Source organism: Heteronotia binoei, chromosome 15, assembly GCF_032191835.1.
Source record: "Heteronotia binoei isolate CCM8104 ecotype False Entrance Well chromosome 15, APGP_CSIRO_Hbin_v1, whole genome shotgun sequence".
Taxonomy (NCBI): Eukaryota; Metazoa; Chordata; class Lepidosauria; order Squamata; family Gekkonidae; genus Heteronotia; species Heteronotia binoei.
The window spans coordinates 39,391,277-39,408,654 of record NC_083237.1 but is presented as its reverse complement, the minus strand read 5'-3'; the positions used below and the strand labels follow the sequence as shown (position 1 = coordinate 39,408,654).

Here is a 17,378-nt window from a genome sequence, read left to right as displayed (position 1 = left end):
ATACACATTGGGCAGTATATTGCATTGTGATTCCATGAGTATCATAATCACTGCTATAATTGAGACCATTCAGATGAAATGAATTGCTACCGAGATAAAAATTCCAAGACTGATTACCATTTTTCATCAAAGATAGATCTTTTGGGGAAATATAACATTCTGCTAATTTGGCCAGTGATATTTTCCATGATATATTGGTTCCAAAGTTTTCAAAACCAAACATTTAATGTAGGTGGTGATTAATTTCTCCAAAGGAGAGCAATTGCTGTCCTTATTGAAACTATCAATGTGTCTAGTAGATCCTTGTGTCTCAGGAAGGGAGGATCATGTGACCAATAATTTAGAAACAAGACCTCTGAGAGAAATGGAATATCAACACATGTTCTTAATTTTATATGGGCAAGGACCATCTTAAAAAAAAAATTTACATCACATTGCCACCGACAGTGTGCAAATGTTTCATCTGAGTGCACCATTTCCAGCTGTCAGACCCTGAGAAGACATATGAGAATCCTTGAGGGGTGTGAGGTACCAGTGGGTCATAATTTTGAAGGTTGTAATCTCGTAGAATGTGTAGAGGACAGAAACATTTTGGAGGTCCAAAGTTTGGTCCATACCTTGTCAGTGAGTTGTATTTTACAATCCCTTTGCCAGACATGTTGATAGGATAATTGTTTAGTTTTGTCCATATTTAGAAGAATTCTGTATGTGTGGGATATTAAAACACAGTTTTGGTTTCCATTAGTATGTAAAATATGCTTAAACTAGAAGTAAAGCCCAATGTAGGAAGAAATACAGTGAGCCCTAGAAAAATATTTGGAAGGGGGGCAATGAATGTGTAGGTGGCAGGAAGGAAATAAGGCAGATGAACAGAATGAAAGAAAAAGAAAGAGACAGAGAAGGAATGGTAGAAAAAAGATGAGGAGAAAACAGTGAGAGAAAGAGAAATGGAAGGAACATAGACAGAGGCTGCAATCACACATGTTAAATAATGCAGTTTCAATCCAGTTTCAAAGCACTTTCCATCTGGACTTGGCCAGTTCACACAGTAAAATCCAGTTGGAAAATGAATTGGACGTGGATTGAAAATAGGGTTGCCAATCCCCAGTTGGGGGCAAGGGATCCCCTGGTTTGGGGGCTCTCCCCCCACTTCGTCATCAGAAAGAGAGGAGGAACTGTCTGCTGGGCATTATTCCCTATGGAGGTATAATAGGATATAATGGAGAATTTATTTGTGGGTATCTGGGGCACTAGGGGAGTTATTTTTTGAGATAGAGGCATGGAATTTGCAGCTTAGCATCCAATGCCTATCCTCAAAACACCCTCCAAGGTTTGGGGGGGGGGGAATGGACCAGGGGGTCTAGTTCCATGAGCCCAAAAATAAGGTGCCCCTATCCTTCATTATTTCCAATGAAGGGAAGGCATTTAAAAGTTGTGCAATCCCTTTAAATGTGATTGTCAGAACCCCCTTTGGAGTTCAATTCTGCTTGTCACAACCATGCTCCTGGCCCCACCCCTAAAGTCTCCTGGCTTCACCCCCAAAGTCCCCAGATATTTATTGAATTGGACCTGGCAACCCTAATTGAAAGTGCATTATTTAGTGTGTGTGATTGCAGCCAGAATGATATAAAAACAGAAAGATAGAGATACAGAGAAAGAATGACAGAAATAACAGAAGGGAGGTAGAAAAAAGAGGGGAGGAAGGAGTGAGAGAGAAGAAAATGAGAAGGAAGATAGAATGAAATAAAAAGACAAAGCCCCATTCTCCATTCATCTTTGCTCCAGATCTAGTGAGCACTGAATCTGCCTGCTACAAACTCGCATTGTTCAAAATGCTTCCACATTTAAAAAATGTGCTCCTCACCTTTTGTGGAATTTTAATCGACATTTGCAAAAGAAGGAAGAAAGCCTGCAGGCCCTCACTCCTCCCAGAGGCTGGAGGTTCAATTCAGCTGTCTCTCAAGATTGCCCGGTCATATGTGGGAGTGGGGTTGAAACCCCAGTCAAGTTACTGATGTCACACCCAAACTCATTAACAGTTGTAAGTCCATTTATTGTAATTAATCATTGACTGTGACAAGTATACAGAGGAAAAGCAAAGTAAACTAGATGTTAATCAACATACAAAGTAAAGCAATGGGATGTTACAACAGATGCAATGCAATAGCAATAACAATGGAGATACACACATAAATCTACAAATTATCCCTTCACATTGCCACCTTGGCACATATTTTCTTTGCTGCAAGGGCAAAGACAGAAACTTTCAGGAAGATATAAGCATCAGAATCAGATAAAAGAAATACTATTTTTTTTTCCTCATCTAAATAAGCAGTTAGGCCTGACAGAATTTGATTTAAAAAATTGGCCCTTGCACTAGAATAGAGCAGACAGATATGGGCTTTGCTTTGGGTCTGGTTAGAACTGGGCTTTTCTTTCAGGCGGGGGGAGGAGAAGTGGGAAGAGCCACCAACAACCTGGAGCAGGGGAGAAATGCCACCCCAGGCAAGGACCCCTGTGCAGCAGTGTGCACATTGCTGCCACACACCGCCTCTTTCTCCTTGTAAGGGAAGCTGAGATCAGAGGAGAAGGCATCCCACTTGGCTGCTCTTGCATGAAGGCGAGAGCATCCGGGCAGGCCGAGGGCTCGGTGGAGAGCACTGCCGACATGCCATCCAGCTGCTGTCAGTCGAGAGTGGCGGGGAGGGGTCATCCCATAGGTGAGGTGGTGCTCCAAGCCACTGCCAATCTTGTCTACTCCCATGTGCTGGCCATGGGTCCTGCACATTGTTGCTGTGCACCATCTTTCACCCACCCAGAACCCAGGGAGGTGAAGGGGGCAGTAGGGCACCTCTCTGCCACTTGGAAGGCCTCTTTTCCCCGCCCAGGATGTGCACAGGCTCAGTGCTAGGGACTTGGGTGACATGGGCTGGCATCTGACCCCTCCCCCCACCGCACTCCAACCCACAAAGAGAACAGGTGAAGTGACATGGAAGGAGGGCTGGGCAAGCTCCAGCTGAGCCAGGTCTGCACAGTGTGCTCTTGGAGGCATGGAACAGCCAGGCGGGGTGTGTTATCTGGACCCCACCCAGCTGCCTTTGTCTTGAAGACAAGAACAACTGGGAAGGGTGTGTTCTCCTCTGAAATGAGCTTTCCTTGAAAGCCACTTTTCCCTCAGCAATTATAGTGGAGGAAGTTGCTAATTGGGCTTTCCCCAGCATTGGTGGCAATGGGCCTTTGGGGATCCCAAAGATAGGGACCCCCTGGCCCAATATTTTTAGGACTTGGGGGTTTTGTAGGGGAGAGTCCTCTGCGGGTTCCCTGCAGTTTTGGGGGCTGTTTCTCAAACCCCCTGCCCTTCAGTAGCCTCTAATTATGCCCTATGTTGCCATTGATTTCAGTGGCCCATAGAATATAATGGTTTGGAACTTGGGGGGTTTGTAGGAGACAATCTCCTGCAGGTCCCCTTCAAAATTGGGGGCTCTCACTCAAACCCACTCTGCTCCAGGCAACTTCCAATATACCCCATTTTGCCGTTGATTACAATGGCCCATAGGGTATAATTGGGCTGTATATTTGGAAATAGCCATATATCTCCTGTATATACAGCTATTCTGAGTACCAGTATTCAGAAATATATGGTATTCTGAATATTTTGGTCCCATATATTTCCGAATCGATTTTTTCCGAATTTTTTTTTTTTGGCACACCCTTAGCAACATCCTCTCCCCTGGCCACACTTGCATGAAGTGGCAGGAGAAACCAAGGAGTGGATGCTGTTCCAGATGTGTCCATGGCAGTTCTGGTTACCACAGCCTCAATACACTAAGAATTCCCCAAATATCTGTGTTTGTCACCTTAAAGACTGGGGGTGGAATTCCTTGATTGTCTGGATGTGGTGATGTCTGTTCTGGGAAGTGATGTCACTGCACCAGCAACTTTCCCTCTCCTCATTCTTAACCCCCAGTAGCACAGAACTGGAAACTCTTCTTGTTTATAACGTGTATTTATTGAATCTGATCTGTGACCTGTCTCTCCTTTTTTACATAGAACACATCACTGCTCTCATTGAGAGACCCTGGCATTGTAGCTGGTTTAAGAGGCATGTTTCAGATCCTTGATAAAGTTGTGATCCTCAACATGGACCAGGGCATTCTCTGACCTGGCCCTTACAGTGTAGAACAAGCTTCCACTGGAGATCAGGGCCCTGTAGGGACTGTTGCATTCTACAGGGCCTGCAAGACAGAGCTTTTGAGGCAGTGGGCATTCCATCAACATGCAGCCTCCCTGCTGAAACAGCCCAAAGGGTAGTCATGTGTCTTATGCCAGCTTGGAAGGGAGGGTATTTAGGAGAATACTCAGGATTAAATGCAATTTGATCCCACCATCTATAGTATTTAAGACTTTTTAAAATGTGTAATATGAATCAACCCTGGCGATCAATGGGGTGACAGATGTCACAGCCAGATCATCCTCACATCCAGTATCTCTCAAATCTAATAAACCCACATCAATGCCGTGCTTTTATGTTGGCCAGACTCAACACATTTCCATTGTCCGTGGTCTCTGATAGATATAAGGGTATCCCTTATGAACAGAAACAGTGCAGATGTGGTATAGAACCTGACTCTATATGACACATTCTATTAGACTGCCCGTTACTTACCCATCACCGACACTGCCTGATCAAACCTCTCCTCTTAACCCCAACTTGGTGACAAACAAAAGGATAGATTTTTTGTTGGCTGACAAATGTCCCTCAATTACTCAGCAGTTTGCAGAATTTCTGGCCCTAGCAGCTACATGCACTACTGAGGGAACACCTTCCCTGACGAACCTAGCCGGGTGGACTACCTGGGGTCAAAGCTGAAGGGACCGACCAGAAGATGGTATGTGAGCCTGTACGAGAGCCGAAGCCCAGAGCTCAACAATGTCGAGGGTTTCCTGCAAGCCACGCTGCTCCAGTACAAGGACCCCCTACAGGGACTCGGGCCCTCACCGCCCTGCTTGACATGCAACAGGGGTCGAAATCGGTGAGGGAGTACACGGCGAATTTTAGGGCTCACTGCGTGAAGGTAAGGGGCTGGAGCGAGGTGATGAAGATTGAAGCTTACCAATGGGGCCTCAATGCCAGCCTCCTGGATAGGGCTTTACACCAGGCCCACCCCACCACACTGTTGGGGTGGGTGCAGCTGGCAGGAGAGGTTGAGACCAACATGAAGCGCATAGCCCTGCAACGGCAACAGCAGCAAGGGGGGAAGGGGGGACGTGAGGCTCGGTCAGGCACAAAGCCCGAAGTAAAAAAGGCCCCTGCCCAGGGTGGGACCCCCAAAGTCACCATGGGTTGAAAGTGCTTCAGATGCGATGACCCTGGGCACCTGGCAGCCAACCGCCCAGAGAAAACTTGAGCCCCCCCCTGTACCTGAAGCCGATGGCGGTGGGACCAAAGAAAGCATCAGCCAAGTCCAAGGAACCCAGTCGGGGTAGCACCGCCACCTCGATGGTCTTGACGAGGATACTATAATTGTTGATGACTTGAGTGAGGAATCCTGGGAATCCGAGCCGGCAGGAAACAAGAGTGACCTGCACCGATGGGTGCTGGAAGGCAGGTTGTGGATTTAACAGCACCACTACGGGTGAGAATAACGGGGGCCCTATTCTTTGTCCCTTTGACTTTACTGAACCCAAAGCTTAAATGGTTCATGCACGCCTGAGCCCTAATCTACTCCGGGTGCACTTGGGAGATTATCACCCCTAGATTGGTAGACGCCCTCAGACTGTCTCGGACGCCGCTACCCCACCCGATCCAGTTTGAACAGATGGATGGGTCAGTAATGAGAGGGGAGTCATGTGTAGAAGAGACTCAGGGCCTACCAGTGGGGATAGAGGAGCATTGGGAGGTGGAGGCTTTCATTATCACCCCTTCTTCCTCCTTCGACATGGTGTTGGGGGTGGGCTGGCTAGCCAGACACTAACCGGATATACAGTGGGGAGCGCAAACCATAGACTTCACCGATAAACGGTGCACCCACCACCACTGGCTAGGACAATGGGGGCCCAATCCTCCTCCCAAAAATGAAAAAAAAATGTGTGTGTCGATAGAGGAGATCAGATTGATTCCAAAGGAATACTGGAATTTGCTCAAGGTGTTTAGTGAGGAGGAGGCCAACGAACTACTGCCCTATCGCAGCACCGACTGCGCCATCGAACTGATCCCGGGCCAGGAGCTCCCCAAAGCTAAACTGTATTTCATGGGGTGGGCAGAGAAGGCAGAGTTGCGAAAGTTCATTGATAAAGATTTAAAGCGGGGTTTTATCCGACCCGCTATCGCACCCCATGCTGCACCCGTCCTCTTCCGGAAGAAGAAGGACGGAAGCCTTAGACTTTGCACTGACTTTCGTGGGATTAATGGGCTTTCGATGTCAAACACCTATTCCATCCCCCTGATCAGAGACTTATTGAGCACAGTATCAGAAGGGTCCATTTTCACCAAACTGGATCTAAGAGATGCTTACTTCCCACCGCCCACCAACCATGGTCGGTAGTGTCAATGGACTTTATAGTGGAGCTGCTGGCTTCTCAGGGCAAAACGGTGATCTTGGTGGTGGTGGACACTTTTTCTAAACAAGCTTTTTTTATTCCCTGCAAGCAGTTCCCCACAGCAAAGAAGCTGGCCTATTTATTTTTCCAACACGTTGTTAAATTACACTCATTTCCCGACAAGGTCATTAGTGACCGTGAGCCGCAGTTTGTTGCCAACTTCTGGTGGGAGTTTTGCAAATTGGTGGGCATGGAGCAGGGGCTGAGTTCCGCCTACCACCTGCAGACAGACAGACAGACGGAACGTGTGAACGCTCTTCTAGAACAATACTTGAGGTGTTACATGAATTATCAACAAATGAACTGGGTTGAGCTGCTTCCCTTTGCTGAGTATGGATACAACAACAGTTTGCATAGCTCAACTAAAGCCTCTCCATTTCAAATTGTCAACGGCTATGAAGGAAAGCCTTTCCCCTTGCTCCCCAGCAGCCAAGAGACCTCGCCTCCCACCTCCTGTCAACAGTGGTGGGGGGAAATCAGGAAAGTCTGGGCTATCATACAGGAGAACCTGGAGTCAGCCAAAAGAGACTATAAGACCCACTTTGACAAAAAGCATTCACCCGAGTGGGAGTTCAAAGTGAGAGAAACAGTTTTCCTCTCTATTAAGAATTTGCCTCTACCCCAAACTTGTAGGAAACTGGCATACAAATACCTGGGTCCATTCAGAATAAAACGAGTAATAAGCAAGGTGACAGTAGAACTGGAGTTGCCTAAACTGTTTAGTAAAATTCACCCTGTTTTCCATTGCAGGAAAGATCCTGGAGTTACGTCATGGCACCCCCACCCTCCAGAGCCCCAACCTATTCAAGTGTGGGGTCAAAGTCATCATGAGGTGCGGGAAGTGTTGGACACCAAACTGAAGAGGGGGGTCTTGTATTTTTTGGTGCGTTGGAAATACTTCCTCCCTAGCTGTGATGAGTGGGTCAAGTCATCAGACCTAAGAGCTCCTCCCCTACTGAAAAGATTTTACCTACTGCACCCAGACAAACCCTGAGCACGAGCTTAGGGGGGGGCAGTATGTCAGCCGATGTAACTTTACTGAATAAAATGCTTAGCTGGACTGTAGCCATCTTTAAACTCTGTTACTAACCATGAGAAAGAGCCTTGCGTATCAAAGTAGAGAATGCAGATGTTACCAATGCTCAATGTGAACATTTCTTTCCCTTGATACTAACAAAGGCAGAAATTCCCCTCTTTGAAGATAAGGCGCCTCCAGGGACAGCCGCTTGGAAGACTAGCAGTAACAATGAGATAAGAGGGAGAGACCGTGTGAATCTTTGCACCTCACCTCAGCAATGTTTAGAAATGTGGCTTTGTATAGTTCCCTTTGATGTAGTCCAATATAGCCGGCCTCCTAATGCTACAATGTATCAGTCTCAATCTTCCTTCTTTTAGATACTTATGGATTATCGAATAAAGCCTAACTTTGCAACAATTTAAGGTCTGGTTGATTTGAGAGTCCATCGTCTGACACCATTGACAAATGTATACAATACAATGGTAGCCAGCAAAGAAATAAGGAAACAAGCAAAAATCCATATGCAATTTTTGTACTCCCCTATAAAAGTCCCAACAAAATTTAAATTTAATTAAAATCTCCACATCCTGTATGGCCATCAGTTTACATAATTGATATAAATGCATTTAATACCACACTTCTGTCTTTCACTTATGTTCTTGGTCAGAAAGACTAGGGCTCACTAAGAAATGTCCAGCCAAAGTCTGTATAGTTTATGCAGAATAATACATAATATTGCATAACAATCCATACCACATAAACCATTCTTAATTCATTTTCAGTGGAAGCAATTTCTTAAGGCTTCCTTCACATCTTTGTTTCTTAGTGTGTAGATGAAAGGATTCAGCAAGGGAGTCACTATAGTATTCAGGATGTTCACAATTTTGGTCATCTCTAATGATGTCCCTTTGGAAGGCTTGACATACAATAAGACGGTGGAGCCATACCATATCATCACAACGGCAAGATGGGAAGAGCATGTTGAAAAAGCTTTTTGCTTTCCTTTAGTGGAAGGGATGCGCAGAATGGTGGAAATGATGTATATGTAGGAAAGAAAGGTTATCAGGCAGGGGCACAAGATGACAATGATCGATATCACAAAAGCTGCTATCTCCATGACATACGTGTCAGTACAAGAGAGAGCTATCCAGGAATCAATGTTGCAGTAGAAGTGGTTGATCACATTCGGCCCACAGAAAGACAATCTTGTGATAAGAAAAACTGGTATGCAAATCACAAGGAATCCACAGAGCCAAGAGCTGAATGCCAGTTTCCCAGAGAGGGTGAGGTCCATTATAGTTCTGTAGTGCAGTGGGTGACATATGGCTAAATATCGGTCATAAGCCATCACGGATAGCAAGAAATTTTCTGTGCTGCCAAAGCCAAAAACAAAGTACATCTGTAGGATGCAGCCAGTGAAAGAGATGGTTCTGCTTCTCCCCAGAATGATGGCAAGGGTCTTAGGAAAAATGGATGCGGTGTACCATATCTCCAGGAATGAGAGATTGCAAAGCAAGAAATACATGGGAATGTGGAGGTGGTGGGTTTTTAGCACTAGAATAATGATGGCTAGATTTCCCATTATTGTCAGGATATAGATAATTAAAAAGAGTATAAAGAGGGACATTTGTAGATACAGAGACCCAGGGAAGCCCAAGAGGATAAAATCCAGCACTCTTGTTCCATTCTTTCTACCCAGGCTATTCTCCCTCATTTCTCTCTCTCTCTTTTTTCAACCTGTTGAAGCAAATAGCTAAATTAACATACAGGCATTAATAAATTATTTTTTATATTTATGAAACTGAAGTAAAGCATTATCTACCAAAACTTACTCATAACTTTACAGAGTCTGCTTTAACCAAATTAAAAACATATAAAAAGAAGAGAAGAAGAGATTGGATTTATACCCCGCCCTTCACTCAGAGTGGTTTACAGTCCCCTTTCCCTTCCTCTGAGCATAACATGGTGGGCTGAAAAAGCTCTGAGAAAACTGCTCTTGAGGGAATGGCTGTGAGAGATCTGTGACTGGCCCAAGGTCACACCAGCATGTGAATGAGTGGGGAATCAAATCCAGTTCTCCCAGATTAGAATTCACACACTTTACCACTACACTAAACTGGATCTCTGAAGAAGACAGGGTTGATGCTTAATGGATTTGTAAGGTGAACATCTGCAGGTGATGGTGTTGCAAGCATTTATTAGATTACCAGTAATATTTTCATTAGGGTAAAGTAGGGTGCCCTGACTTGGATGGCCTAGCCTAGTCCAGTCTCATCAGAAGCTAAGCGAGGTAAGCTCTGGTTATATACTTGGAAGAGTAAATGACTTAGGAAGTTCAGGGTCACAACACAGAGACAGGCAATGGCAAACCACCTTGGAATGTCTCTTGCCTTGAAAACACTAATGGGGTCTTCATAAGCCAGTTGCAACTGATTTATTTCTATTATTGCTGTTTTTATTGTTTTAAATTTTAACACAAACACACACACTTGGTGATGGTCAGGGCCGGCGCATGGGAGTAGGGGGATAGGTGGCAACCTCAAGTGCTACCCCGCCTGGGAGTGCTACGAGGTACCCCTTTACTCTCCTACACTCTGAGAACATAGTTTCTCAGCGGTGCCCTGCCATTTTCAGGTTGAATGAAATAACAGCAAAAAATGTGGAAAAATAACAAGAGAATCCTGAAAATACTTAACAATTCAACAATATATATTCAATGGAAATTCAGCATTGTTACAATACAATTCATTTTTGTAGAATAGAATGAACTTTTGTAGAAGCATAATGAATTGAGGACAGCCAGATATCCTTCAGGCCAGGGATCACCAGGAAGTTATTGCCAGAACATAATGCTTATCCCATAGATATTCCCTGAAGAGCATTACACTCTGGAGATGAGAACCTGGTTAGTACTTGGATGAGTAAATTACTGAGGAAGTTGCATAATGTTGACTTAAATATATTTTAATATCTGAACTTAATGGTTTTATGCTCTTCCCTTTAGATAGAAATATCTCCTTCAAATGGAAAGCTACTGATGGCTTATGAAAGGAATCCTGCTCAGCCTTTCTGTTGAGCCACTGGGAGGGACGGTGGCTCAGTGGTAGAGCATCTGCTTGGGAAGCAGAAGGTCCCAGGTTCAATCCCCAGCATCTCCAAAAAAGGGTCCAGGCAAATTGGTGTGAAAAACCTCAGCTTGAGACCCTGGAGAGCCGCTGCCAGTCTGAGAAGACAATACTGACTTTGATGGACCAAGTGTCTGATTCAGTGTAAGGCAGCTTCATATGTTCATATGTTCATATGTACTCCCCAAACCTCTAGTCCTATTGGCAATACTGGTAATGTGGAGCACCTCTCAGAGTTTATAAACCAAATCAATAAAATAGAGACACTTACCAAATATATGCTGATTCATTCCACTGGAGCAATATGCCAAAAATACAACTTTGATTAACAGTTCATAACGGTCCATTGTTTCCTCCATGGGATAATTAACACACATACACTTCTGGTCTCCATTCTTCTAAGGATTTCTGCATTGATTGCATCTGTCATTTCTTTTCACCTAGTCTAAACCATGACTAAGAAGGTCCTCTGACACTGTGGTTTCTAATTGTGTAAGGCCTTTTATATTATTTTAACCAAATGTTCCCTTAAGAGGTTATCTCCAAAGACCTCATCACCTTTTGAAAGTTCTAACAGTTCTTGCATAATTATGAAAAAAATAAATTTCCCCAGAAAGCGCTGAAGTCTTCTGAGCTGCATTGTCTCCACAGATCTCCATTTAAACAATACAGACAAAGAGGATGTCCATGAAAATTAAACAGTAAATAGATCATCTGTGGCAAAGTATAATCAATCTGTTAGCAAGCATGTCTGGCTCATAACTGTTGGAGTAGTTTGCATTGTTAAATGCTATTATAATACAGTTGGATGTAAATTTTATTTAATTTGCCAATCTACCATATTTGATTCATTACCATCCTTGATTTGAAAATTCTATTTTGTTTTGTTTCCCAATTATTATTTTTTAAACATTATTTATCAAGCACAACAGGACAATACATGTAAGCTCCAAAGAAGAAAATCAATGTGCTAGCCCATCCAAGTACAAATAATGATTTCCCTATTGCCCCCCCCCCAGTCAGAATGAAGAGGCTGACAGTGTTGGATGAAAACTGGGCCGCTTTATTAAACATAACTTGAACGAGCTAGATTAGCAAGAGGTCTAGGCCTAACAGGACAAGCCCTGGGGTCAAACCCAGAACCCCGCCTTGTCCTGGGAGGGCGAGCCACCCTGCCCCCAGCACAAGCCCAATATCATCTGGCTGGTGCTGAGCAGCCAGGCCCAAACTCCACCTCCACTTAGGCCGGCATCCAACCCACTGGAAGGATCCGCCCCGGTGAGGCTTTGTCGTGATCTGCACTCCCTGTATTGAACCGTAAAGCCCATCTGCAGTTTGTACAGACCACCAGCACCAACTGGTGCAGAGCCATAGGTGCTCCCCTCAAATACTGTAGCCAATACCTCATCCTGCCAAGCGTCCAAACTAACAACTCCTCCCCCAAAATTCTATGCTAACCAGCAGTACAAAGTAGGCAAAAAACAAATTCACTTATGCCAATCCAGTGAAAATGAAAAAAATCCTACCTGGCCCCTACTAAGGCGACCGGTAAAAACCTGTACTGCATAGGGCAGGTGGGTGGGCCGAGAGCCAAAAATAACTGCATTGTTCAGGGTGGGGGTGGGGCTTTATAGCCCTGACGCCATTCCCCCATGGCTTCCCGTATGTCGGAGAGCCGAGGCCAGCCTTCCCTCCTTCCAGGAGGGCAAACCCAGCCACCAGCCTGAAAGTGGCATTGCAGTTCAGCTGGGAGGAGGCCAACGTGCCCCCCCAGTCGGAATGAAGAGGCTGACACAGTGTTGGATGAAAACCGGGCCGCTTTATCAAACATAACTTGAATGAGCTGGAATAGCAAGAGGTCTAGGCCTTACAGGACAAGCCCTGGGGTCAAACCCAGGACCCCGCCTTGTCCTGGGAGGGCGAGCCACCCTGCCCCCAGCACAAGCCCAATATAATCTGGCTGGTGCTGAGCAGCCAGGCCCAAACTCCACCTTGACTTAGGCCAGCATCCAACCCACTGGAAGGATCCGCCCCCGTGAGGCTTTGTCATGATCTGCACTCCCCGCATTGAGCCGTAAAGCCCATCTGCAGTTCGTACAGATCACCAGCACCAACTGGTGCAGAGCCATAGGCGCTCCCCTCAAATACTGTAGCCAATACCTCATCCTGCCACCGCCACCGCCAATGCCAAGACTCTGCTTAGGCATTCGCACCCACCGGGCGGCCCAGAGCCGACCGCAAACCCCTCCTTAGCTCATCCAAAAAGGCCCGGTTTCCCAGTTCAGATAAATGAACCCCATCCGGCCTATACAGGTCAGCATTCTCGACCCATATTGCCGGATGGGGAAGGAATATGCCCAAGCCCCCTTCCATGGCCTTTTGCAAGGCCCAGTTGGCCTTGCATCTGGCGTGCTCAATTCCCCCAGGATATAGGGCAGACCGCCAGACCCTACGGGGCAATATTTCTGACCAAATCAAAAGGACCCCTGGCCATCTCCGCTTGATGGCTTGCAGATACTCCTGCGCTTGCAAGGAAAGGGCCTTCCCCTTCATAAAGTCAAGTTCTTTCCCACCCAGGTGAATGACCAGGATGTCCAGAGGAGGCGCCCTCCTCCCACGGAACAGTAGCGGCATAATGCCCGGCCAATGCAGGCCTCAGCAACCAAGCCACTCCACTGTTGCCCACTCGCTGAGACCTAGCTGTGTACCAATTGGGGATCTCCTAGCCTGGTGGGCTGCCCAGAACACCATACTGTGCCCGCAGATGAGGATGCGACGCCTCGCACTACGAGCCACAGCACCTGAAAAACAGAAAAAAGGTCACATCCCGGAAATAACATGCCAACGAGCAACAGCTGCTAATACATCCCCCGAAACTTATTTAAACCAACGGACACACATATGACTTATAAGCTGATGACCACCACCAGCCCATCTGCTGTATAGCAGGGTGTGTGTAACCCATTGCAGCCACCGTAGATGCGGCTCCAATTCGGAACTAATGGGTCCCAAATTTGACGCCCCCCAAGCCCAGCTCAGTCAGGGCTCTACCGGTCACCGCCCAAATTGATACTTTGTGAGGGGAGGGCCCTCCAGATGCCGAAACAAAGGGCCATCACCCTCACCCCTGAGTGCAATATATTGCTCCAAAGCTTTGACTGGGCATAGCTCAGCTGCCGCACACTGGCTGATCACAATGACTGTCCCTTTCTGATGTTGGTTGGTTTTTGACCGCCGGACTGTCAGCTTAACTTGCCCCCCTACAAATTTTACATCACCAGCGCACAGAGCCTGGCCTGTATGATCTGCCTTCAACTGCACCATCACCTCACTGATCCGTAGCACCCCAAAAAAGCAACCAAGGAGGCCGCGTGGAAAAGAGAGGCCTCAAACGAAGAGGAACACACCTCAGGCCAAACCCTGTGAAGCCCCTGCAGCACCAAAGGAGATATTGGCTGCCAGGCATCTGCCCTGGGCCCCTGCTCTCTTGACCAGCCCTCCAACATCTTCCTAACCCTAAAATTGCCGGTGCCCTCAGTAAAGCCCTGTGCTTTACTAGCAAAAGTCAGCGCAGCCAATTGACCCCTGATGGATTTTAGCCCTAACCCTCTTTTCTTCTGGTAGACACAAAATTGAATAATGTGAGTCACTGGTACCGGCCAGCTGTCCAGAAGCCCAGCCACCCTCCTAAAAGCCCGGAACTGTAATTCTGCCCTCGCATAGGCTTTTCGGGTACTAGGTGCTAGAGCTAGTTGAATTGCCATACTGGCTTCTGCCTCCCAAGCTGCCAAAGCTCCAGTGGCATTTGTGCTGGTCGCGGGTCCGCTTCCAGAGCAAGCAGGCGAAAACGCTCCATCTGTTGGCGAGACAGAGCGTCTGCCACCCCATTACAAACTCCCAGAACGTGCCGGACAAGAAATGGGATATTCAGTCGGGGGCACGCAATGTAAAAGATCACACCAAGTTCATTACCACAACTGATTTTGATGACAAAGAATTAATAACATGTACAACAGCCATGTTATCACACCAGAAATGCATTGTATGGTTGGCCAACTGATCTCCCTGAAGCCAGATGGCTACCACGATGGGAAAAAACTTCAAAAAGGTTAAGTCCCGACATAACCCACTGTCCAACCACACCACGGGCCATTGCTCAGCGCACCAATGCCCCCTAAAATATATTCCAAAACCTGTGGCCTCCGCCGCATCCGAAGATATCTGGAGCTCCGCTTCTACCTTCAAGTCATCATGCCAAAATGAAATTCCATTGAAGGAACACAAAAATTCCTCCCATACTTCCAAGTCCATTCGCATACCAGCGGTCATTCGTACTCTGTGGTAAGGAAGCCTCAGGGACCCCATGGCATCACACAGGCGTTGCAAAAATGCCCTCCCCGGGGATACAACTTTGCACGCAAAGTTGAGATGCCCCACCAGCTGCTGAAGCTCCAACAGCATCACCTTGCACTGCTGTTTAAGAGAAGCCAACCTGACCCTAAGGCCCGCCACTTTGTCAGCCGGCAGCCTTGAGGTTTGCTGCGTGGTGTCCAACTCAATGCCTAAAAAGTAAGGACTGAACTGGGGCCCTCTGTTTTCTCATGAGCCAATGGCACCCCATGTTCCTGGGCAAGGTCCTTGAATGAATGCAACAATCTGGCACATTGTCCGGACCCGACAGGACCCATGAAAGGGTAGTCATCCAGGTAATGAATGGCGTCACTCGACTCGGGCCTTGCCCGCAGTGCCCATTCCATAAAAGAACTAAACCTTTCAAAAGCAGCACAGGACACTGAACAGCCCATGGGCAGGGGCCTATCCATGTAGCACTTCCTCTCAAATGCAAAACCCAGTAAATTAAAGTCCTCTGGGTGTACTGGCAGAAGACGAAATGCAGACTTAATGTCGCATTTTGCCATTTCGGCCCCCACACCGCAACCCTGAACCACTTTGATCGCTTTATAAAAGGAGGTGTACCTGATGGAACAAAGAACTTCCGGAATGGCATCATTCACTGATCCACCCCTGGGGTAAGACAAATGATGTATCAGACGGTATTCCCCCGACACTTTCTTAGGCACCACTCCTAAGGGGGATACCTGTAATGTGGGTATTGGCGGGGTCTCAAATGGGCCAATGACCCTCCCTTTCAAGCATTCCTTAGCTATTTTTGCCCTGACCACGTGTTCCATCCCTATCACCAAGCGCAGGTTAGGGGCCAAAAAAGGGACCCTAATGTCAGAGGGTGGAACTTCAAAATAAGCAGACTTCCATTTGTTACAATGTTAAGGCTTTATTTGATAGTCCATAGTTTCTGAGCATAGATACATTGGAATTGATACTCTTTTCCTAGAGCCTAGATGTTTTAACTAAATGCACATCAAAGGTTTTCTAAACAAAACTACATTCCCACACTAGAGTGATACATTTCACACATTTGCTTCCCCTTATCTCATTATGGTTCCCATTCTCACAGGAACAGCTCTGCTGGCTTCCCTGAGGCATTTTATCTTCAAAGGATTGTTGCCTTTGTTAGTATCAAGGACAGGAATTTACAGTAGGGTAAGTAACAGTTTCTTTTCTACTTTGATATGCAAGGTTTCCATTTGAGGTTAGTAACAAATGTTAGAAAATGGAGTCAGTTAAGTCAAGCAATACATTGCAGTTTGCACACGTCATCATATAATATCATGAGAGCGTTCCAGTGTCTGACATACTGCCCCCCCTAAGCTCTTGCTTGGGGTTTGTCTAGGTGCAGTAGGTAAAACTTATTTAGAAGGGAGGGGGCACGTAGGTCTGATGACTTGACCCATTCGTCACAGCTTGGTGGGAAATATTTCCAGCGGACTAGGTAGTACAGCACTCCCCTTTTTATTTTTGAATCTAGAACCTCCTGCACCTCATGATGACTCTGACCCTTTACTTGAATAGGAGTGGGCTCTGGAGGGTGGGGGTGCCATGACATAATTCCAGGGTCCTTTCGAAGAAGACTGCAATGGAAAACAAGGTAAATTTTACTAAACATTTTAGGAAGTTCCAGTTCTACTGTCACCTTGTTTATCACTCGTTTTATCTTAAATGGTCCCAGGAATTTGTACGCTAGTTTTCTACAAGTCTGTGGTAAGGGTAGGTTCTTGGTAGAAAGAAACACACTCTCTCCCACTTTAAAGTCCCATTCTGGAGAGTGCTTCTTGTCAAAGTAAGTCTTATAGTCCTTTTTGGCCCTCTCCAAATTTTCCTGGATGGCGGTCCAGCCCTTTTTTATATCTTCCCACTATTGCTGGCAGGAGGAAGGTGGCGCTGTTCCCTTGGGACTCGGCAGTAACAGGAAGGGTTTCCCTTCATAGCCATTCACTATTTGAAATGGTGAGGCTTTGGTGGAACTGTGCAAGCTGTTGTTGTACCCGTATTCTGCAAAGAGGAGCAGCTCCACCCAATTGGACTGTTGGTAGTTCACATAGCACCTCAAATACTGCTTGAGAAGACTGTTTACGCGTTCTGTCTGACCGTCCGTCTGAGGGTGGTAGGCGGAACTCAGTCCCTGTTCTATGCCTGCCATTTTACAGAACTCCCACCAGAAGTTGACAACGAACTGCAGGCCGCGGTTGCTAATGACCTTGTCTGGGAATGAGTGT

The 17,378-nt window shown here is 46.4% G+C and overlaps 1 protein-coding gene across 1 annotated transcript; it reads right to left on the bottom strand.

Annotated features, from left to right (window-relative positions):
- Positions 1-8,396: 8,396 nt before the first annotated feature.
- On the bottom strand, positions 8,397-15,054 carry LOC132584199 (olfactory receptor 6F1-like). The gene is made up of 2 exons (XM_060256009.1): positions 15,043-15,054; positions 8,397-9,305 (listed from the first exon to the last, which is right to left on the bottom strand). Exons 1-2 carry the CDS (start codon positions 15,052-15,054, stop codon positions 8,397-8,399), a joined length of 921 nt encoding a protein of 306 aa, XP_060111992.1.
- Positions 15,055-17,378: the final 2,324 nt, after the last annotated feature.